At 37.0% G+C, this 23,597-nt stretch overlaps 4 protein-coding genes and 1 non-coding gene across 6 annotated transcripts; all 5 read right to left on the bottom strand.

The window, feature by feature from the left end:
* Positions 1–519: 519 nt before the first annotated feature.
* Positions 520–4,406, bottom strand: LOC108847491 (sucrose synthase 1). The gene is made up of 11 exons (XM_018620738.2): positions 4,217–4,406; positions 3,994–4,120; positions 3,474–3,625; positions 3,190–3,382; positions 2,773–3,108; positions 2,593–2,688; positions 2,057–2,514; positions 1,754–1,978; positions 1,120–1,683; positions 899–1,037; positions 520–791 (listed from the first exon to the last, which is right to left on the bottom strand). Exons 1-11 carry the CDS (start codon positions 4,312–4,314, stop codon positions 759–761), a joined length of 2,421 nt encoding a protein of 806 aa, XP_018476240.2. The 5' UTR covers positions 4,315–4,406; the 3' UTR covers positions 520–758.
* Positions 4,407–10,565: 6,159 nt separating this feature from the next.
* On the bottom strand, positions 10,566–17,312 carry LOC108847535 (phosphoinositide phosphatase SAC4). The gene is made up of 16 exons (XM_018620796.2): positions 16,667–17,312; positions 16,377–16,578; positions 16,090–16,255; positions 15,675–15,897; positions 15,505–15,581; positions 15,079–15,266; positions 14,874–14,971; positions 14,549–14,682; positions 14,319–14,447; positions 13,860–14,211; positions 13,076–13,197; positions 12,862–12,972; positions 12,324–12,509; positions 11,962–12,138; positions 11,550–11,664; positions 10,566–11,052 (listed from the first exon to the last, which is right to left on the bottom strand). Exons 1-16 carry the CDS (start codon positions 16,784–16,786, stop codon positions 10,951–10,953), a joined length of 2,502 nt encoding a protein of 833 aa, XP_018476298.2. The 5' UTR covers positions 16,787–17,312; the 3' UTR covers positions 10,566–10,950.
* A 439-nt stretch (positions 17,313–17,751) lies between these two features.
* LOC130509223 (DNA repair protein RAD51 homolog 1) lies at positions 17,752–20,091 on the bottom strand. Of its 2 annotated transcripts, XM_057004967.1 has the most exons (9): positions 19,906–20,091; positions 19,422–19,566; positions 19,209–19,319; positions 19,002–19,093; positions 18,768–18,862; positions 18,570–18,683; positions 18,375–18,504; positions 18,156–18,277; positions 17,752–18,067 (listed from the first exon to the last, which is right to left on the bottom strand). In XM_057004967.1, the coding sequence occupies exons 1-9, from the start codon at positions 19,999–20,001 to the stop codon at positions 17,944–17,946; spliced, it is 1,029 nt and encodes a 342-aa protein (XP_056860947.1). In that variant the 5' UTR covers positions 20,002–20,091; the 3' UTR covers positions 17,752–17,943. The 2 variants fall into 2 exon arrangements, with proteins under 2 accessions (XP_056860947.1, XP_056860948.1); XM_057004968.1 differs by lacking the exon at positions 18,156–18,277 and having other exon boundaries at positions 17,752–18,121.
* A 430-nt stretch (positions 20,092–20,521) lies between these two features.
* On the bottom strand, positions 20,522–20,593 carry TRNAC-GCA (transfer RNA cysteine (anticodon GCA)). Its single transcript has one exon. It is a non-coding gene; the product is annotated as a tRNA-Cys (tRNA).
* A 56-nt stretch (positions 20,594–20,649) lies between these two features.
* On the bottom strand, positions 20,650–22,520 carry LOC130509345 (glucan endo-1,3-beta-glucosidase 5-like). The gene is made up of 2 exons (XM_057005195.1): positions 22,091–22,520; positions 20,650–22,004 (listed from the first exon to the last, which is right to left on the bottom strand). Exons 1-2 carry the CDS (start codon positions 22,441–22,443, stop codon positions 20,846–20,848), a joined length of 1,512 nt encoding a protein of 503 aa, XP_056861175.1. The 5' UTR covers positions 22,444–22,520; the 3' UTR covers positions 20,650–20,845.
* Positions 22,521–23,597: the final 1,077 nt, after the last annotated feature.

Raw genomic sequence — 23,597 nt, 5'->3', positions numbered from 1 at the left:
TGAGCAATCAGAGGTCATTTGATGCACGTGGACTGTCTTTTAGAAACATTCATGCCCTTGTGACAACTGCTGTTGGAGAAATGGTAATTTCATTCACTTAAGGATGAAAAACTTTGAGCTTCAAAAAACAATGACTGAAGAAGAGATGAAACAGAAGGTAAATGAAGAGCTGATGGTTGGTTTAATATGCAGAAAATGAGTGTAGGGATAGCAAATGATACGATGCAAAACATAGGTGGCTGTGCTAGGTTTGGGAGCAATCACATAGTTCTGCGGAAAGCTTGTTTGAACAATTGTAATAGTGTTATTATGGATCATTGCTTTGTTAGTCAGCTACTGATTCTTCCATCTTAAAGTCATATCGTTCCACTACATCTTCATGATCTACTTCATCTCCATTCTCTTTTTTTTTCTCATCACGCTCCACTTCTCCACTCCCTGTTTTGTTCTGTTTTTCATCATTCAAACTCAACACTCATCACTTTCATGTCACTCATATCTGTTGAATGAAGGTGTGTGTTTAAGATAGAAAAATAGAAATTTCATTCCCTCAACAATCAGAATACAAACGCATTAGCCTTGCCTGAGAGGCAAAGGATAAAATAAAAACAAAGACGAATGGATTGAAATAACAAAGAAGCAAAAGCGCTCCTAAAATCAAAATGACAGTAAGAATCAAAAGAGATTTTTGTTATTCTTCTTTTCACAGTGCAACCTCTTTCTCTCTTCCAGCTCTTTATAATGGTTCCGCATCTCCTTCATTCCTCCTCGGCAAGAGGAACAGCCTTAGCCTACAACATAGAAACCACATTAGAGACAGACAAATGTTTCATATTTTTTTAAAATACCATTATAAGTGTTTTAAGAAGGCTACTACTAGTGTGAGAGAATGCAATACCAGTGGGCGATACTTCAATGCATAGAACATCTCAAGGTAACGACGGCTCTCAAGACGGTCAAGGTTCGATACATGCTTCCAGAATCCATACACACCAGTCAATGTCAGGAGCCTCTGTGAGTATATCTGCCATGTGTATCTGCAAAAACCACACAAAACATCAATCCTCTGAAGCCCTAAAACTAGTAAAGAGTTCAAGGAGGCATGAGTTTTTCTCTTACTTCTCCTCAATCCTCTGAAGCCCTCCCTTTGAGATCTCATCCCAGTGAGATGGATCTTCTTTACACTTGGTGAAGAAGTCAGCAAGAGTATCAGCAGCCTGATCACCATGGTAAGGGTCAATATGGAAGCCAGATTTGCCATGCACGATGATCTCAGCTGGACCACCTTTGCAAGTGGCGAAAGTCGGTAAACCACAGGTCATGGCCTCCACAACAGTAAGACCAAAGGCTTCATACAACGCAGGCTGCACGAAGGCGCCCTTGGTGTCACAGATGTAACGGTAGAGCTCACCGTTCCTAACCCTGTTCATCTGAGAAGAGATCCACCTGAACTGACCGTTCAGCTTGTACTCATCGATGAGGTCATACATTTTCTTCATCTCAGCCTTCTCTTCGTTGTCCTTCGACTCTTTCCTCCTGTCTCCTCCAACAACCACCAAGTTAACAAGCTCGCGAAGGCGCTTGTTCTTCCCGTACCACTCGACAAGACCTGATAAGTTCTTGACACGGTCTAGTCTAGCCATGGTGAAGAGGATGGGCTTCTTCTTGTCCTTGAGCACACATCTGTTTTCAAAAGATTTAGATACACAAACAGAAAAAACGTTACCAAAGATGAACAGTGAAAGAAGCTTACAAGTGCTCTTGGTTCTCAACATCGCTGTAGAGTAGCTCCTCGATCTCAGGGTGGAACTTAGTCAACCTCCGCTTCTCCTCTGTGTAAGGGAAGTAGATGCTCATATCAGCACCAGGGGAGACAATGTTGAACTTAGGATCAAACACATCGATTCCGTGAACAACACGGTACAGTCCAGGAAGAGTGAAGGCCGTGTGGCTCTCGTACTGTCCAACAGTGTCCTTGCTGCAAAAACAAAATGAGTCAACAATACTGAAACAAACACATCTATAATAAAACTAATTCTAACTCTTCATTCAATACCTTCCAGCAATTTCTTGGAGAGTACTAGTGATGATGAAATCAGTGTGGTTCATTGCAAATAGATCAGCAGTGAACTGGCATGAGAAATGGTACTTATCGTCAAGCTTCTTCCAGTAGATGTCTGAATCAGGGTACTTTGTCTTCTCCAGAGCGTGAGCAATGGTGCACTGAGTGACACCAAGTTTGTGTGCCAATAAAGAGGCAACGAGGTTTCCATCACTGTAGTTCCCAATGATAAGGTCAGGCTTCCCTTTCAACTCTTTGGCAAGCTCAACAGCAGCATCCTCGGTGTAAGTTTCAAGATATGGCCAGACTTCGAATCTCGAGATCCATTTGCGAACTATGCCCTTCTCTGTTCTGAATGGCACACGGAGAATGTCACAGTACTCGGATCCATCAACTCTCTCGAGACGCTCACCGCATGTGGTTCCTACCGCATCAGGGAGCAGTCTAGTGAGCTGCAACAGAAAGGAAAACACACATACAAAGTGAGATTCAGACAATCCGTTAGAAGCCAAGGTTGGAGCAAAGCTTACAATGAGAATTCTTGGAGTAATGTTGAGTCCTTGCTGCTTAATACGTTGGAGCATCTCTGTCTCCAAGGCACGAACTTGATCCAGAATGTAAACAACCTGCAAGATCGATCACAAGAACTTGAGTTCATCGCATGAAAAGACAGAACAAGAGTAACCAAGAATGTTGGGGTACTGACTGACCTGACCACCAGTGTCAGGGTAACCAAGAACATTGTCCTGAGCAAAGTAACCATGGGGAGAGAGGATCACAACGTTGAAAACCATTGGGATCCTTCCAAGAAAGGTCTCGAGAGTGCAAGGGTCAGGGGCCTCGAGAAGGTCCAGAAGAAGACGGATCATGTCAAGGACACGCTCGGCGTTGTTACCCCATCCCCTCTCAAGACCAATCTCCTCAAACTTGGTCTCAAAGTCTTCGTAAGGTGTTTCTGGTGAAAGCTCGGTTAGATACTCCTCTGCTTTCCTCAAGATGTGTTGTAGAGTGTTGAGGTTTTGGATTTTCTCGTTCAACATCAGAGTCTACTCATTAAAAAAAAAACATAAATCATTTAAACAGAGGTTCTGTTTTTTAAAGAAGAAGAGATATGATCAGTTACTGACCTTTCCCTGGTGGCTGTGTAGTTGAAGGAACTTAAGCAAAGGAAGCAAACTGTCCTTTTCATGGAAGAGCTTAGCTGAGAGGTGACGGTTAAGGAACTCAACACCATCTCCAATGTACTTGGGGAGCGTTGGGCGAGGGACAGAGGCGTTGAATGGCTCAAAATCAAGCTCAAGTGTGAAATCACCATTCTTACTGCGGTTAGAAAAGTGTCATCCTTTGGAGTGTAAAAAAAAAAAAAAAAAAACAGAACTGAAGTTAAAAAAAGTGGTTGGTTAAGACATACACTCCATCAACAAGTTCTTCCTTGAAATGAAGAAACTCAGCAGGTTGAAGCTCCTCAACAACAAGATCATGGAGATTGACTCTTATGTATTCCCAAACACCAGGCCTTGGCCTCACAGCAAGAGCTACCCATGGTGGCAACACTATTGCTTCCTGTTTTTTTTTAACCCATACCAATACAAAAAGATGAAAACTTTCACAGCCAAAAAGACCATAACTCTCACTACCAAAAAGATCAAAACTTATTACCAAAAGATCAAAACTTCTTTTTACCACAAGATAAAAACTTCTTTTTACCAAAAGATTAAAACATTCACTACCAAAAAAGACCAAAACTCTCACTACCAAAAAGATCAAAACTTATTACCAAAAGATCAAAACTTCTTTTTACCACAAGATGAAAACTTCTTACCAAAAAAATCAAAACTTTCACCACCAACAAAGACCAAAACTCTCACTACCATCAAGATCAAAATTTTCAGTAGTAACCCATTTGAGGGGAGTGTGTAATGGAAATGTACCTGAGTGGTTTTGAGAAGGTCGAAGAAAGCACCACCTTCAATATTCTTCTGGGTTTCTTCAGGCAAACCCTCGAATTCAGCAATGATCTGGTTTTGTTGCAGGATGCCTTTACCTTTGGCTTCAACCCTACAAAGATCACGTGAAGGAAGTGTGATCAAACTTTTGTTTTCTCTTCGCCATTTTAAAAAGGTGATTGATAGTGGAGGAAGGGGGGAGGAATACCTGGAAAGCAAGGCAAGGACTTCGTTTCTTTGAGCAACGAGCGTTTCATTCAAACGCTCACGTTGGCTGTGGACGCGCGTTAACACACCGTTCACCATTGATCCAAATGAGACAACAGAAAGTGTTTTTTTTTTTGTAAACTGCAGAGAGATAATAAAGAAAACTTATGAATAAGATGATGAGTTTTTGCTTTGCCCACATTCACATTTTATACTAGAAAACTATGAGTTATATAATATTAATATATATTTATTTATTGACCTTATTGATCAAATACTTGACTTTTTCTAACTATTTGAGCCTTGATCTTCCCAAAGTATTACGAAAGAACCGTAGAGGTTACTAAATCGATAAAATGATATTCTTATGAACTATACTTTGACGTGTACAACTACAAAACTGAAAAGTGATATTTTAAGAAGTATCTTTATCCACCAATTTTATTAGTTTCGTTAAACATTCCTGTCCACCATCCGTTTAAAAAGCAATGGTGTTTAGGCCTTGTCACACTTGAATCCAAGTGTGTGACCTTATTAAAGTGGATGCAAAAATATAATATAAATACAAAAATGTACCATATTGCTTTAAAAAGTTTTTTAAAAGTGGATGCAAATATCTATGCCATACAATACATAAAAGAAAATAATACACCCACCAGAATAAAAATAAACTTATTGGCAAATCTAAAGAAAAAACAATACGTTTTTTTTTTCTAGAACAGTACAATCCTCTATAGTGGATTCCATATTTGGATATAGTTTTTTTCAGAAAATGATTCGGCATGCAAAAGAATTTTCTAAAAATGTTAAATAAAATAAAAGAAAATGATACTCATTTTTCTCTGGAAAACAGCTGGAAAATTCTTATAAAAAAGCGAGAAAATAGAATACATGCAGGACTGATTCTCCAGAATATAAAAACGTTTGCTGTTTTTCTTCTAACCAGAGATTTTTCAGGCAAGAATTTTCTTAGGCAAAAGGACAATCATTTTCTGTTCTTTTTAAAGAATAATAAACAAAAAAATTCTTGTCTCGCTAGCTAGCATTATAATCTATAAAATGTTTAAATGATACGTAAAACAAAGATATTTGCAAATGCTTTCAAGTTTCCAAAGACTACTATCCAATTTATATTTGGTATACATGAAACAAAACAAAGATATTTGCAAATATTTTTTTAAATATTTTGGTATACATTATTCAAAATTTTAAATACGTAAAACAAAGATATTTGCAAATGTTTTCAATTTATATTTGCAATTTTTTAAAAATATTTTGGTATATATTATTCAAATATATATATTTTACATATTATTTTTATTATAGATTTTGAGAAACTAAAATTATATGTGAACTTTATTTTTTTTTTAATGTAAAAGGGTTATCAGAACCCAAATCAAATCCGAAAAAATCTAAACCCAACCAAATCAATTCTAAAAAAATTCAAATTGAACTAACCAAACTAAACCAAATGTTATCAGAATACCCTGTCTTTAATTAACTCATGCCGCTTAAGGCGTAGATTATCATCTAGTAAAATGTTTAAATGATACGTCAAACAAAGACAAAAGGCTGAGAAGAAGAGAACCTTGCAGTAGATAGAAGTGGTTTCAGTAAATTGTGGTGGTTTGGTTCATTAAGATTTTCATATTTATAGAGACGCATTATTAAAGCTCGATGGCAATTTTTGGTAAGTTAGAAAACAAAAAACGACGGATAACTAACTCGTTTTCTCTGTTTCCTTTTACGTTTCTTTTCTTGGGCTCCAAACCGAGAAAACGAGAGAAATTGATTTGAACGTCCAAAGAAAAAAAATTATTCTAGGGAAAGTGATAGTCTTGGACACAGTTACACAAAGACGTCGGTCACTGATTTCCAAAAAAACATCGTTCACTCTGCAATTCAAATGCAATTTGACCAGAAGATATTCTGTAAAGCATTCGTCGGTTTGCACACATTGATGGTGCCTGATAATATTCTGTAAGTTTTACATATCAAGTTGGAGTGATATGTATTAAATATAGACAAAGGTATTAGGCATTAGTTCACAGTTAAAATGTTAAGATGGAACAGAAGTCCATATGTACATAACACATACTTGTCCGTGCTAATAAATATTGAGAGGAAAGTAATTTACTTTTATAATAAGAGTCGCTTAAGATTTTTTTATATGAATTAAAAAATGATTAAATTTTCTATTTTACCTCTATTTAATATTTTATTTTGCTTGATGTTAATAATTAATGAGATAAAGTTAAGAATAAAAATTAGAAAAACATTTAATATTTACATTGAAAATATTAAAACAAAAATTTAAACTTAAAACGACACTCGTTATAAAACGGAAGGAGATTAATATTTAATTTGCAGACGAAAAGAGATTCACAAGAAATATTATCGAAACAATTTGTAAAAACTTATAATCTAAGTTTGTAAATTACATAATGAATGATACTAAGTCAGAAATGTGACTTCCTAACTTATTTACTATTCACATTATTTATCAGATGTTTACTTAACCAAAGTTGTTAAAAATGACTCATGTTATATACTATACATTTGAAAAAAATATATCAGTTATATTGTCTATACTGTTCCATCATTTAATTATTTTACTTATTTTTTCTTGTATTAAAAAAAATTGAAATCTAAAATAAACCAGCAAGGATATTCAGAGCCAAAACATTCAAAAATAGTAAGTTAAACGATGGAAAAATCCGAATATTAAACTTAAATCAAATATCAAGTATAAAAACTGAAATAAATGTTCTGATGACAGTGACCACTGGAGAAGAGCGTTTTGATTTCTATATTGTACATAATACGAATTAAAAAGGCTTGTTTTAGACTGCATATAGTAACTATTATACTTACTAGTCTACAGAATATTTTTTGTTTAGTCTACAGAATTCATTTGACATTACAATCCATTTACGTTGACGATTTGGTTTAGTTTTGTGAATTGTGCAAAAAAACGTTCAAATGGTTTTCAATGTAAAACCGTTAATGGTTTGTCATCCATCTGCTACAACTTGTTTTGTTGGGTCGATACCATTGGCTAATTATTAATCTCTCTGGTCAACCATTGGCTAAGTTATTATTGGTTTTATATTTGTTTGTTGTGGAAGCATTTTAATGAAAAGAAATTGTAGATGGTATGTGCCTTTGTAGTATATTATATGTCTTCTTCATGTATCTTTTTTTTTTGCTGACGTTAAATCAATTTTTCATGTATCCACTAGTCTTACCATCACGTGCGGAGAAAGACGAAGAGTAACACGCGGAGTGAAGGTATTAGTCAATCTAGGAGCTACACCAGCTAAACAGGAGATGGACTTTGGATAAGGCCAACGTTGATTGTGATGTTGCCTTCCCACCGACTTCCGATGATAAAATAACATATTTTGTTACAATTTGTATTAACATTTGAGTTTTGCTCAGATTTTGATTATTTCAGTGTCGTACGCAATAAGTAGTCTTTGGTCCACTAAGTGCTATACTAACACAGTCCGCTGTTATTTGCTTCTGTGGGTGTGGGATGGTTTTTGAGGTAAGTGGTATTGGGCTCGTTTATTTTTTGAGAAAATTACGTAATTAGGCACTTTAATTTGATTGTATGGTTGTTGACAAAAGAAAAAAGTTAAACAGTTGTGCATATAGTTTTAGAGTAAGTGGGGTAGGTTAGATATAAATCATATAATACTAATGCGACTTTATTTCTCTCTAATATTACATTTTAACACTATCTATCCCTTAACATATTTCTCCTTCAATTATGGTTGCTATGAATCATAATTACATCGCCATTAGCTCTTTTGCCTTTTCCTCATTACCAATTAGCAATAGAGATTCCACCTAACCCTAAAAATAAAGTACAATCATTGTGGGGGCCTGTGTGATTGCACAAAGCAATAGATTTACATAACTTTTTTTTTGCCTTCCCTATCAACAAAAGCTGAAGGTCTATATGCTAAACGATGGAAAAACCAGAGACCCAATTCTCCAGCGTCTCGAAAAATAATGCGTTAATATTGTGGTGTTACTATATGAACTATTTCTAGAAAAAGTAATATATTAGTTGTTCATTTAAACAGTACGTGATCTTCATTAATTGGGAAAATTTATAATATTAACGTATAATATGAACAGAATAATGTTTTCTTTCTAAAATATGAAATTATTTTTGATTATTTAGGTAAATGTCAAACATGACATGATTTCCATTAGGTTTGCCTAATATTTGGAATTGAAGTTCCATCTTCTTCGATAATTGATACAAGACTGAAGCAAGCAACACCAAATAATAAAAAAGTTTTTATGCTATATTCGATCATCCATCATTTTCTCTAACCATATGTTATAACTTATAACTTATAATGGATATCTATCACACGTCGCCTTTTCTTAAATATGGTTTGTATTTTTCTGTTCATTCAAAGACATTAATATGCATATAATAACATCAAGGAAATTTTATATTCCGCCAGACAAATCTATATGGCAGATTCTCTGTGTTTTACGATGTGATTGTTTTCTAGCTATTTGTAGAACCTATGAGAATCTTTATAGCACATTTTCTATATACCCTATTCCTTACCTGGTAGTTGGAAACTTTTCCTTGGATTAGGACTTGTGATTTGGATTAAGACTTGTGATTTATATAAAATGATACTTGAAATGCGTTATAAGTGGAACTTTGAAGCTAAACACAATTATGTCTCCTAAATACTCACTTTGTTATATCATTTAAGGTTTTTGCGCATGAATTAAAAAATGATTAGATTTTCTATTTTACCCATATTTAATACATGATTTTATTTGATTTTATTAATTAACGAGTTAAAAATAAGAATAAAAACTGGAAAAACATATAATATTTGTCTTGAAGATATAAACTAACACTTATAATAAAATACTCCATCTGTTTCATTATAAGTATCAATTTAAATTTTTTATTTTGTTTCAAAATAAGTGTCATTTTACAATTCTAATACAATTTTATACATTAAATCCACTTTTACCTTTTTAAATAGTCAATAAATTTTTTATTTAAAATTTTTCATTTAATTAATCATGCATTAATATACTCCTTCCGTTTCAAATTAATCTGTAATTGAAGATTTTCACACTTAATAAAACACATTAAAACTTAGTTATTAATGCATAGTTTTTTGTAAATTTATATTTCTTATATTTTAAAACCAATAAGATTTCAAAAATGCAACTAATGTTTTCGAAGCACAAAAATTTTCATTATTATTTGACAAAAATACACTGAAAATATAAAAATATATCTTTTGAAATAATTTTTTTCCTAAAATATGTATCTTTCTGAAAAGGAGAGAATATTAATCTATTATACAATTTTCTTAATCTCCATAAAAATATCAAAATGAAACTTATTAAAAACGGAGGAAGTAAAATTTAAAAACTAAAACCATGCTTAATATGAAACAAAGATAATAGTATATATTTATAAATAAATACTTAAGCACATCAATTTATCTAGTATTTACAATAATTTTTCCGTAACACCTAAAAGTAAAATTCCAAGAATTGATAATACCGCCATTGTCAATTACCAAAGCAAAAGTAACTGTGATCTGTGTTATATATAATACTGTAGTTAATTATATCAAGATCAATGTAGCACTTCATTTTTTCCCTCCAAAATAAAATAAAAGAAAATTTAGAGTAAAAATGCTTTGAATCCTATCCAAGAATATTTCTTTATAGAATAATGAACAAACAAAAATAGTTTTTTTTTTGATCAAAAACAAAAAATAGATTAATAGAGCAAACTCCATTATAGAGTGGAATATTGAATTGAGTTGGAACATGTCTTGCTTCATATTTCATTTTACTCGGTTTCAAAATAAAAAAATAGAATCACGTTGGAAAAGATCTTATAAAGAGTTAGAAAGAACTAGTCACCTTGGATCAGGAAAAATAGAAGAATTTTTTTGAGGCCTAACTCTAATAGATGTATAGCAGATGCAAAATTTGAAAAAGCTAAAGCTATGCGCTTCTGTTGTAGTTATAAATGGCAACATACACATCCATAACAAATCTGAAATAAATGGTGTCTTGTTAAACGAAAAAAAAATATAATAGCAATAATATTACGAGACAAGACAACTCACATCAAACAATACTATATGATATTCAAAGGAGAATCATTTGGATCCCTGAAAGATCTTCTAACAGTTTGTAACTTAGCTCAAACCACAAGGACAAGTCCTCGAAGATCTGCTACCAATATGAAGGATCTAAATCAAAATAAAAGCTCTGAAGATCCTCATATCAGTATGAAGATTAGCTAAAGATCAATAAATTGCAGGCTCAGCAGGTGGTAGAAGAAATGACTTTTTACCCATGGAAAAGAAGTTACATGATGGATCAATAAACCAAACATATATTTACAGTAGACTACAAACCAGAACCAATAAAATATTCTAACAAAAGTCTCAGATTATCATAAGTTTCTCTCCACAAAGATGATAATTCCCCTAAACTCAAACCTCTCAGCTATTTTTTTTATTTGCTCCTCTTTATAATGTATAATACCTCATTTGACCGTTTGGTCATCACCGCGAAGTTTCAAATATGTGGTACCGAGAATCTCTCTACCAGTCCACCTTCTCCATGTTTGCACCGTAATACCCAAATGTCCATAAAACCATTAGTATGCTGAAGAAGTATGGTTCTTGCTGGAAATGGAAAGTTGAAAGAGCTTCAATGGCAGAGTGCTTCTCCGTATGCTACCCATTGTTTGAAGCTATCAGTAAAATCATCGTGGATCTTTGTGGATGGTTCGGTTCCCATAGGTTCCTTTCCCTGCTTAAGGAAATAAATCCGACAAGTTTCAAGTGAGTAACCAAATGACAATATATGCTCTCATAACAATCGAATAATCTGAGAGCAGTGTCATATGTAGTATGTATGCTATAAAGTATGAAACCACCCTTGCTGGGATAAGTTCGCCAGACAAATTCTTTATTGACCAATACAGATTGGCCAGACTCTTAACTATTTCATATTCATATCAATTGTAAAGTTTTTAGCCGAGGGATATAAACATTGTAAAAGAAGAGAGTCAACAGAACCATCTATTTGTGTCAGGTTCAGCTAGTTTTGGATATAATCTGCTTGTTAAATCCTATTGTAGCATCTTTGTTTGTTCAACTAAGTTTTATGATTCTAGTTTTTGCCAGTGGTTCATCCAAGTTTCAGAGAAGATATCATAAAAAGACGAGCTAGAACTCAGAATCAAGTATCTCACTAAATAAAACTAGATAGGGAGATATGCAGAGTATAATTTGGAAGATACTGACCTTCCTGCTGCTTGATCCATTCTCGCTCATAGCTGGCGTTGACTGTTTTACTTCACTGATGATATTCTCTGATGATGAAATTTCTGCGGTTGAATAGGTTGTGACCGCTGACGGCCTACCAAAAGAGCAATGCATATTCAAAAAAATTGATAATCATTTATAAGAAATAGGCGTTTATCGTTTATTTTGGTCATCAATGGTGAAAGAACCCTTTCACAGATGGATACTTGGAATCTTACGATAAGATTTTTGGAAGAAACATAATCAGCTGGATTTTTAAAACGATGGCCAATATGATGCTATAGATATAGAAAACTTTAAGCTTCTAGCTATACGTGATCTGGTTACTCCATTTACTGCTTTAAAACGTAGAACATCGATTTCTTAACATGCACAGTACTTTTAGTTTTACCTGTACAACTGATCGCTCTCGCATAGATTTTCCGATGACGAAAGCCACTCGACATCAACAAAATTTGAGACACTAGACATGTCTTCCTGCTCGGACAAGTAATAGGAGCTACTACCATTATGTTGAATCTTCTTCACATCTCCAAAAAAGTGTGTGCTGGGCATTGAAGGAGCACACCTACAAAAGGTGTCACAGCCGAAGATTCAGACTAACAAGAGACAAGTGTTACTATACACTACCACACGAATTCTTTGACTAAATGAAGCGGAAAGACAACCACCTCAAAAATTTATGAGATATGTTGCTGTACATATTTTATTTAGCAATAAACACAAGAAAATGTAAGAAAGACTTTAACATACCTCGATAATGATACATCACCAGCAGCTGGCATATCTGGTGATGACTCTGAAGTTATATGATTCACTTGGCGTGATGACACAAAACCTCTATGTGATATGCTTTCATGCTTGCTACTCATTGCGGACATCCGTGTGCGACTTTCATGGAGAATATTACCATCTGATAAGCATCTCTTCACAAGAAACCTGGAAAACATAGTATTAAGAGCTATCATGATAAATGTAGCGGAACACAGTCAAAATATTATTGTTCACTTTTAAAGTTCATCTACTACAAAGAGACCAATCCATGAGTCTGGATCATATGATCATTCCATATGGTTAGTCACAAAAGTTTCATAGGATGGAAACTGGAAGTTACGGTGGAGAATGGCAATCCATGAAAGGGATAATAAAGATGTAGAGCCTATTTGTTTCAAAGTTCGTATACAAAATGTATTGCAAGTAGGTCTATCAGAACTCGTATAACTCCTACAAATCGGTGAAAGATGAACTTCTATATGCATATACCTACATGGTTGCAGTCACAGAGACATACCTTTCATCTTCCCCTATGCTTATCTCTCCATTTTGTCCATTAGAGCGGGAATCTGAACGCAACTCCCAAATCGCCTGCCTCCCTTTTTCAGGCTGGAACGTACCAAGAAATCTGCATATGACAAAGTCACAAAAGCCCAATAAATGTCTGTAAGACTCTGAGAGATCATTGCGTAACATGTATATACGAAAGAGTGTGACAGAGAGCAGCATACATATTAATGGCATCTTGTTTATCCGCATCCATATATGCATTATTATAGTAACGCTGCAGAGTCCTCAAGAACTCTTGTGACTGGGTTGCTGCTCTCCACTGGCCTCTCCTCTCACTGAAAACCTGTTGCAATCCAGAAATACTAGAAATCAACAAGCGTATCCAAACAATATCCTAGCAAGAAGTGATTACGCAATGAATTTTAAGCTAGTCTAAAAGTCCAATATCCTTGCACGAATAATAAGGTTCCAACGATCTTTGAGATAGATGACATATAAAACAACTTACCTAATAAGAGTCTTGTATTGGACATCAAAGATCAAGATCAGAAATCAGATTCATCAATTCTTAAGACCAATATCATTACATAAGTTGAATACCAAATGGTCTAAGCAAAAAATCCTTTAAATATTATCAGTCATGTACATGCTGCTTCTAACCAACTAATCAGATAATAATAATCATGTCAGCTAAAAAGTGTTGGCTATATTTAGGCTCAAATATAAGAGATGATTGATCAGCATGCTTGAAGGATAAACAAAAGGCGATGCCTGTTATTTAATTTTGAATGTGAACAATCAAAATTGTTGACGAGAAAAGGGATACAATTCATCTCATGAAGCCAGTCATAACTAAACTTTGTCCATAATAAACAGCCCCAGCATTTAGTGTCAACTGTCTATAGCAGAAGACTTCAAATAAGACAGTTCCATAAATAAAATAAAAGGGTAGAATCGATGAAAAGTCAAGGTAGACCGGAAAAAGAGAAGAAGAAAAGAAATTACCTTATTGTGGGCAGCAGATCCACCATACTGGTAAGCTAGTGTATCTCCCATTCTCTCATATAACCCCATTAAAGCACTAGACAGACGATCATCAAGTTCTATTGTTGGAGCATCTCTAATTCCCAGAGCATAGAGCTGCTGTCCTAGAGCAGCCCAACCATATGCATATTGAGCAACATTTGTACGATCAAGGCAGTCTATGCAATTGGTCCTCAGCACGCCCCTCTGGAGCCTGCCAGGCTTGATATCACAATCTCCATCAGCAACATTCTTACTTGGGGGGAAATTCTTCTCTAGGGAATCATATTCCCCACTATCATCATCAGAACTATTTTGTGGAGACATCTCGGCACTGCAATATTAAGACACGGTTACTGTAAGAGTTTAATTTATAGCTGCAGGAAAAATATATTCTCTAATAGATGAACAAGTAACGGGAGATCAAGAAAAAAGGCTTACTCAGACGAAGACAAGCTCATATAACCCTCGAGCTTCATTGCTGGGGTAACTTCATAATAAAAGAAACCTGTAAGCATCAAAGCACATGCAGCTACTTTGCCAAGAAGTGCCAAGACATTTGCTGTTTTGCTGAAATAAAGATCAGAGAAAAGAGAAGATTGGTTTTTATCTAAAAATGTATATATAATTATTCGTTATTCGAAGCAGCTGGAACGCATTTTTAAGTATACCTTTGAAAATGTTTGTGCAAGTCCCAGTGGAGGAATCTTAAACGATTTTCTTCAGGCAGATCTTTGTTTATAAAGTCAATTGCATTGGCAAATTCTGCCCGGAGAATCGACTCCCTAGGTCTTCTCTCTTTTGTCTGTTGATTGTCAAAAGTAACAGGAAAAATCAGTGAAAGGTTTGAGGTGTGGAAGTATCAAAATGATAATGCACACACAATAGTTCCTTAGATTAAGGTGCAAGAAGACGCATCACTTGCCAATACAAAAAGTAGCTACAAGGCATGAAAGATGATAAGAACGTGAAAACACGCTAGACTGGGCAACTCACCTTGATCAAGTTCAGAATAATGATGGGAATTCCATATCGCTCGACAAGGTTTTCAAAGTGAAGTTTAGTTGCCTCATAGTTCAGGTCCCTTTTTGACACTGGATTTGACAATGAATGTATTTAATTAAACACACAGAGAAGAGAGAGATACGTAGAGAGAGAGAGAGAAGGGACAAGGTAGTATTATTAGTAAGAAAATACTTACATACTATATCCGGTTTAAGATTCATCCGTGAGGTTTCCTGTGACCAGAATAGAGGGATTGAGCCACGGTTCTGCACAACAGAACTAATTTGCATGGGGTGGTCTTCTGGCACGTCCTCAGACACTAGCTGCTCTGTCTCGACATCATTAGCGACATTGCCACTTTCGTTTATTCCTCGTTTCAAGTACCTAAAAATCAGAAGGCGTTTAAGAGAAAAGAAGAATAACAACTACCTCAAGTAACAACGTATACCATCTCATCATATTGGAAAAACAAACCAAGAGATGGACACATATTGAATAATGCTAGCGCATGTATTTGCAATAGTTTTCAAGTTACTACTATAGTTTAGAATAATACATAGCGAGTAATAACGGTCATGTTAAACCACAGAGAAGGAAACTAGGGAGTGATGAGATCTGATACCTGGTTCCAGCATTATGGCGGGAACGCCTAGCAATAAGAGTGAGTTTGAAATTCCGTCCAGCTTCGGAGAGAGTTGTCTACATGCACAAGAATTCAAGGTTCAGCAAACATAAATCTATACAATACTGTGAATCTATCGAAGGTATATGAGACTAAAAGCTGTATCTTACCTGCTTAAAGAAACCATAGACCAATGCTACAGTCCAGACGGTATTCCGAAGATGAAGTCGAATTCCCCGAGTCAAGAACTCGTTCCACACAAACATTTTCTTATAGAGAGTACCACCACTCTCATGATCGCACACATTCTTCTGGAAACTTCGCATTATATTGTAAGAATAGCTGAAAAAGAAATCTTTCGTAAGGTCCACCATACACAAGAGCCTCTTGTACCTGCTCAACAACAAGTGGGAAACACAAGATTTAAAATGACTTCAATTCATAAAAAGGTACAAGGGTATAATAACTAATCACATGCACTCTCTCTTTTCACCAAAGAGAAAAGAAAAAAAAAAAAAAAACTTTCTTCAACAATGGGCTTGCAACAAACAAAGAATGGAGTAAAAGGATAATATAAAAAAAAACCTGTTCTCGTCTCTTGAATTAGCAATGTTGCCAAGGAAACTAGAATGCTGCAAGGAAATCATCTCACTCTTGGCCACTTCATACACCCGGTGACCACAAATCTCACCTATCTCTCTTCTTTCAGTTATAACCAGCATGTAGTATGGTCCCAGAAACTTAATGAAACCTGAGAAACCACATAAATGGGAAAAGAAAAAAACAAATGGTGAGAAGAAGCAGTTAAAGTAAAAGGCATCTAGTCTCCTTTACACATAACTTGAGACACAAAAGAAAAAAAGAAGACATACCAACGATACCATAACAGACAGCAACACGTTTGAGACCGCCAGTGGACTTGTTGCCTTCGTGTATCCGTTTAAGCAACTCGTAGCATTCTTTTTTGGTATAGGCAGTGGGATCCTCACTGAGATTAAGCTCAGAGGCGTCAAGGCGGTCTATCTTGAGTACTCTATACACTCCACTACCATTCCAACCAATCATATAGAAATTCTGAAACAAAACAAAAAAAAACAAAATGTAAATACAAATGGATCCTAAGAGATCAAAAAAAAAAAAGGTGGAAGCTTTGTATTCTTACGGAATGAGTCTGGAAGAGTTTGAATTCTTGCATACAGCCATGAAGGGAAGAAGATGATGATGATCCAGAGGAGGAGGAAGAGGCTCCATTCTCAATTGATGGCGATGAGGTGGTGGTCATAGTATCTGATTCCCCCTTTTTTGAGTTACAGATCTAAGCCAAAGCTAAAGCCAAAGCCGGTAGAAAGAATCTCTCGCCGGTGGTGTTGCATTCACCAACCGTCCAGAATTCAAAGTTTCAAACTTTTTTTTCTCTCAAAAAAGACAAAACACAGATTCTCTACTGAGATTCTGCTGCTCTGGAGATCGAGAAAAAAAATGCGAGATTTGTCGAGGGAAATAGGTAAACAGAGCTCGATCGAGGAGATCAGAACTCGAAAGGCTCAGAGAAACGAAGAAGGAAGCTTAGATTCGCAGAAGTAAAAGAGATTTAGAGGAATAATTTTGAAGCAGGGAGACGTGTCTATAAGGAGGAGGATGGAGATTGAGATGGAGAGAGAGAAAGGGTTTTATGATGTACAGAGATGATTAGATTAGATTCAGCTCTGTGTGTCTCTCTCTCTCTCTGTCTCTTTGTTTCGGTCGATAGAAGGAAGGAGAAGATTGGATCGAGAGAAACAAAGAGCCGACGAAAACCACATTTTTTCCTACTATTTTCTTTTTATTTTATTTATAGGGATTTACAAAAATAAAAAAAAATTTGAAGAAATAATAGTCTCGTGACAATGATTTATACTTACAGCTGTCTGGACACTAATGGGAATACCTGCACTTTCTTACCTTTCTTTCTTTAATATCTCCATCCTTAATTTTTCAACTATATATCAATTATCATCAATGAAATGACTCATTTTTAGCTAAATTATATAAGTAAACAAGGTATACAAAAACATGTTTATCTTATCATGGAGATAGAATGCTGACGCCAACACAAAAAAAAATTGAAATTAAATAACTATTATCAATGACGGTAAAAGGGCATGCAAACACTCCATTCTGACCCAATTAGAACATTTGTGACTGTAACGATTACTATCTCTCTCTTTTTTTAATGTTACCTTTTTGGGGGCTTACCGTGTTTGCGTGTTTCCTTATATAATAGTAAAAATAAGATTATGTTAGAAGCTGGGTACAACAACAGGTAGCAACTTTCACTACCGTGATAACCTACTTACAAAGCTATTTTTACTCCCTCATCACTACTTTGATGCTTACGCAAATCTGTTCTCAGTCCACAGTGACGACAAACAAAAGAGTGTTACAAGTGAAGAGGATCAATCAATCTTTGCAATCTGTTACACCTTCTGTAGATATTTGAAATCTAGCTTCTGCTTCTGGCAAGCATGGCGAGCTTATCACTTTGCAGATTCTCTCCTCTGCTCTTCCTTTCCTCAACGCCAGCCTTGTATATATGAAAATACATCATCAACAAACACACACACTTTGCCAGTGAACCCTAGAAAAGAAAACAAGGATTACAGTTAGCAGACCTTGTTGTGGTGGCATGAGCCATGATATTCCCACCAATAGGTTTAAACTGTGGACCAGCAAAAAGAGCAGAACCATCTACTTGCGCAACTACTTGGTTTGTTATAACAACAGCCACACCAAACTAGAGCCATCAAAACATGTAATGTAAGAGAAAGTTTCAGTGTGGTGTCTCAAGAGAAATTATGAAAAAGAAACAGTTACTACTAGTGACTGGTCACCTCATCTGCTAATTTCTGCAGACTTCTCAAGAACTTTGCAAGATGCATTTGTCGTGCCGAAAGCTCTCCCCTTCCGGAGAAATCTGTCCTGTAGAGAGCTGTAGCACTATCCACAATCATGAGAGCAAACCTGTGGCATCATAACTTTCACAGTTAGCACTCTCATCATGAACACAATGGAACTGAACAACGCACCTTGTTTCAACCATCATTGATGCTGCCTCAAGCAGAAGCCTTGACTGATGATCAGTGTTATACGCCCTCGCATAGGCAACGTTTTCAAGAACATCAGCTCCATTTAGTCCAAACCTGCATCATTTTGATAGGTTTCTTACTGATTATTCTGCCTCATCATGCTCTCACATGTGTTACAAACTTACAAAGATAGGATACCTGTCAGCTATCTGCAATAGTCTTTGTGGTCTGAATGTTCCCTCGGCATCAATGTACATCGCCTTTCCCTCCCCACCTCCTTGATCCATAGGAAGCTAATTCATTTAAACACGAACCACAATGTGAACATATTTCTCAGATTTTGCAAAAAACGTACTACGAATTTCAAGTTCACTGGTTCCTACTATATAAGCAACACTAGCTGAGTGGTATGTTCATAAAAGTGGTACTTACTTGACAAGTTACACAGAGTGTATGGCACAACTGAGTCTTCCCAGAGCGGAACTCACCATATAACTCAGTGATGGATCCGGTTTCAATTCCTCCTGTTCACAAGTACATACAAAGTAAGATTATAACAGCAAACAATTCAAAAACAAAAAAGATTATAACAGCAAAACAAACTTTCAAATAATGCAACCAAGAATATTCAGAACCAACCTTCAAGAACTTTGCCGAGCTCCCTTGATCCAGATGTAATCTGAATGATCTCCAGCCTCTGGGCATGGAGCTGGCTAGCGCTAGTGAAACCCAGAGGAACCAGCTTTGAAGCTGTCACAGAGGTAAAAACCCACACATAAATAAGAAAATGCATATAAACTCTAAAAAAAGGATCAAAGGAATGTGAGTGTTATATATCATATGACGACATGCCTGCTTCAACGATTTTGTCAACCTTAGCATCGCTTATTCCTTTGATCTGCAAGAGATCTTTCCTTGGAGTATATGCAACACCTTCTACAGTGCAGAGACCAGCATCCCTTAGCTTCTTTACATCAACAGAAGCTATACCAGCCGCCTGAAGATTGAAGAAACTATAATAACTCAGAAGATCCACATAGACTATATGCCATCTGAGTCAACAGCAAGAGATAGATTCCCAAGTATTGAATAGATTGAACGGAGAAAAAAAACTTCAAAGTGTTAACTTTTATCTGAATTAAACAAAAACCCTAAAAGTATTCCACTCTACAGGCCCTAGAGAAACCCAATTCTCCATCAGATTTACACTTAATTTTCATCGCGAGTACGAAAAGCAGAGCTCTTTGGTAATTTTAAGAAAAAAACCCATTTTGATTAGCACAAGATCTGGGGAAGATTGTGCTCCGAGAAGGGTGAATTTCTGGAGAAATCGTACCTGAAGCTGTTCGACGGGGAAAGGGCCGTGCTGGGTCTCTTCATCGTCTTGTTGTTGAACAGCGTTTTGGTTTCTACGCTGCTCCATTGTCGTCATCGCTCTCAGATCAGAACGGATTCGTAACACCAGAGAAACAGCGAGAGAGTCAAAGGAGGTTTTGTGAGTGGAGGGAAATTGCAAAAATGTAGAAATGAATTGAAAGAAGCGCCACAATCGCTTATACTGTTATACTGTACTTTATACAAGACAATGAGGCAACAAAGGCTTCTTCGACAAGTCTTAGGGTCAGCTTTCCTTATTGGACCTTGTTCGCTTTAGCTTTTAAGCCCAAGAGTTGCTTGGCCTATTAATCAGTTATATTTTGAAAATAATTTTAAAAAGCCATGTCACGGTTAAATTGCCAACAAATATTCACTATGGCCACATACCTTTAAAAAAAGAAATCCATTTTCTAAAATAAAATGTATGGATAGTACTTTAAAAAAAAAAAATCAGGGGTAAAAATTGCCAATTGAAACCATGAAAGGGAAAATTAGCAACCAGCAGTAAAAGCTATAATTATCTAATGAAAATTGTTAATATATATGAGTAATTGCTAAATTTTATTAAAAAGAGTAGGGCCCAACCGGGTTCGAACCGGTGACCTATTGATCTGCAGTCAATTGCTCTACCACTGAGCTATGGACCCAATTTGATAAATTATATTCATAATTAGTATTTTGCTTAGTTAGTATTACCCCCTTCGCTAATTTGATATCATATTAAGCCACTATCTTTTTTTTTTTTTTTTGGGCAACTATCTAATTTACATAATTCATATGTGTATAGCAACTATAGTACTACGTGGTACAACAGTTCCACGAAAGACAAATCATATGTCCAATTATCGATCTTATTTACAGATGTAAGAAAGAAGAACGAAAATAGTTAACAGAAAAAATTACGCCCCAATGATCATCAAAATATACACCGCCCAAACAACCGCCATCTCCGCCGTCACCACCGTCATCCACTTCCCTTCACCGGCACCAGAATTCTTCCGCGGACGCAACGTCTCATCCTTCCTGCTCGTATCAATCTCAATCGGAAACCTACACGAGCCACCCGACGGATCAACCTTAGTCACAACCCCAAGATTGTCGAACACGCAAGATCCCCGGCGATGATCCATCTTCTGAAAATACATATTAAACGCGTAAGACGCATTCGCCGCTGAATCTAAACCAGCGCAAGAGGACCCCGGGCCCAGAGAGGTGCAGTCAGCTTGCTGACACGCGTAATCAGCAGACGACGTCCACGCGGCGTTCCCCGCAGCCGCTTGAGGAGAGAGCACGCACCACTCACGTGCCTGGTAACGAACCCCTTTCGCGGGAACCAACTGACGTCCGTTACCGAGACTTAGCGGGTACTTAACGGCGCCGTCGTAAGAGAATATTCCCCAGTGGCGCTCGAACTTCCCGGGATCGATGCTCTTCGCGTCCTCGTCGACCAACGAGAACACGTAAACCTCCGGCGCCGTTTTCCGGCGAGGCGTTCCCTGTCCTCGGACGATGCGGTTTAATAACCCTTGGTTGAACCTCTGAGCCAGCGCCGTGTTCGCGTTCGCGTCGCCGTCGGTGGGCCATCCGACTTCTCCGACGATGATCTCCACCTTCTCCGCGTCGAATCCGTTCTTCTCCAGCGCCGAGACGAGCGTGTCGAAGTTCGCGTCGAAGACGTTCGTGTAAGAGATCGATCCGTCGACGACTGGCTTAGCTCCGCCGCCGCCGGGGAAGAAGGCGTATTCGCGGGGGAAGTTCGGGTCGGCGTTGAGGGAGAGGAAAGGGTAGATGTTGAAAGTTATGGGGGATACGGAGTCGGCGAGGAAGCGGACGATGGAGACCATTAGTGTCTTGATGTCGGAACGGAAGTCGCCGGAGGAAGGGAGACCGTCGCCGGATTCGTAGACGTCTGCGTTGAGAGGCACCGTGACCTTGACTTGCCGGCCGAGACCGGCTTTCACCAGAGCTGCTTGAACGTTCTGAAGCGCCGGGTATGTTGATTTGACGAATCTGTCCTTGTAGTTCTTCAAGAATGGCTCGTTCCCCACGGCTACGTATCTGAAATCAAATTTAAAAATCCAAATAAAAAACTTAAAAATTTTAAGTCTTTATAAGCATGTGTTTATTTATATATATATAGATACCTTATGTCGGTACCGTATTTAGAGATGTATTGAGAGACGTTTTGTCGAACCCAAAGCTCGGCGTTGGTGACAGTGGATGCCATAGATGCCAAGAGATCGTTGGGGATACCAACCATGACTTGAATACCGGATTTACCGAGGGCTCTAAGTGCGCCAGGGTCGGCTTCAAATAGCTTAACCTTGTTGAACCCATTGTCTCTGAGGAGTTTCACCACTATGTTTGGTGGCATAGGATGGCTCGCTTGTGTCCCCCAGTTACATGCCAAGGCGTCGACATTCTTCAAATTGTTGTGAAATAACAGTAAAGAGAGGCATAAGAAAACGAGTTTGTTGTATTTATCATTAAGACCCATCTATAAAGTGTGATATTTAGGCTGCAAGATTGTTTCAGAGTGTGGGGTCTAATGAGACTTTGTTTTGTGTTTGTGTATATATATATAACACACAAATATTAACAGAGACATAGGAGTCCAAGGAAAATGAGTATATGGAAGAAGAAGGGCAAAGGAAAGGTATATGTGATGGTGGTTTCAATAAGTAACTTGATTCCATTGGAGGGAGATAAACCTCAATCTAAACCCTCCAAGCAAGGACTTCCATTTCTACTATTTCAAATTTTCAACAAACATTTTAAAAAGGACTCCACATGGTCAGTTTATAAGATATTATTGTCATTTACGCATATACTGATGATTAAATAAAATTATAGATGAGAGATGAATAAGGAGGGTGAAGAAGAAAGAAAAGGATGGAGTGTATGAAATGGGTCTTTCTTGGAGAATATTCGAAACTTTCTCTAACCCACCACAATACAATCGTATGAACCCAGATACTCTCAAACTAATATTATATTAGATCGCAAAAACTTTATTTATAGTCAGTTGCAATAAGCATCAAGAATCCACGAAACAATCGTCCAAAACAACTGAAACCAAACATGTTGGATTGCTGAAAACGTGTTATAAACCTAACGGAACAAGCCTCATTACTGTTTAATCATCCCGTGGACAGCCTTTCCAAAAGAGGCGACTATTCTCCAACCTGCGAGCCTTTGCAATGATCTCATCCAACCCTTTAGGTTGAAACAAACGAAGCATATCCTTAATCTCATCCTTAAGCCCCTTAACGAACACACCTTCCAAAAAGACCCTGTCACCGTGTCCATCCTCCTTATCCTTGGGTAACTCCGACGCGATGGCCTCGAACTGGGTAAGATACTCCACGACGGATCCCACCTGCTCCAGTTGAAGCAAACGAGTAATCGCACATTCGGAATGCCCGAATCGTTCCAGCAGCCGAGACTTGAAATCATCCCAACCCGCGAAAGGATTGAGACGATCCGTGGCGACGAACCAGTTCAGCGCTGGACCGTCGAAGCTTAGGGAAGATATGATGATCTTCTCCTTCTCGGTGAAGTCTCCGAAGGAGAAGTATCTCTCGGCTTTGATGATCCAGTGGTTTAGGTCTCGAGTCAGGCCGTCGAACGATGGCATCTCGACTTCGATCC

The sequence above is a fragment of the Raphanus sativus genome, chromosome 3 (assembly GCF_000801105.2).
Source record: "Raphanus sativus cultivar WK10039 chromosome 3, ASM80110v3, whole genome shotgun sequence".
Taxonomy (NCBI): domain Eukaryota; kingdom Viridiplantae; phylum Streptophyta; class Magnoliopsida; order Brassicales; family Brassicaceae; genus Raphanus; species Raphanus sativus.
The sequence above is the reverse complement of the archived record's forward strand: the minus strand, read 5'-3'. Positions and strand labels throughout refer to the sequence as shown.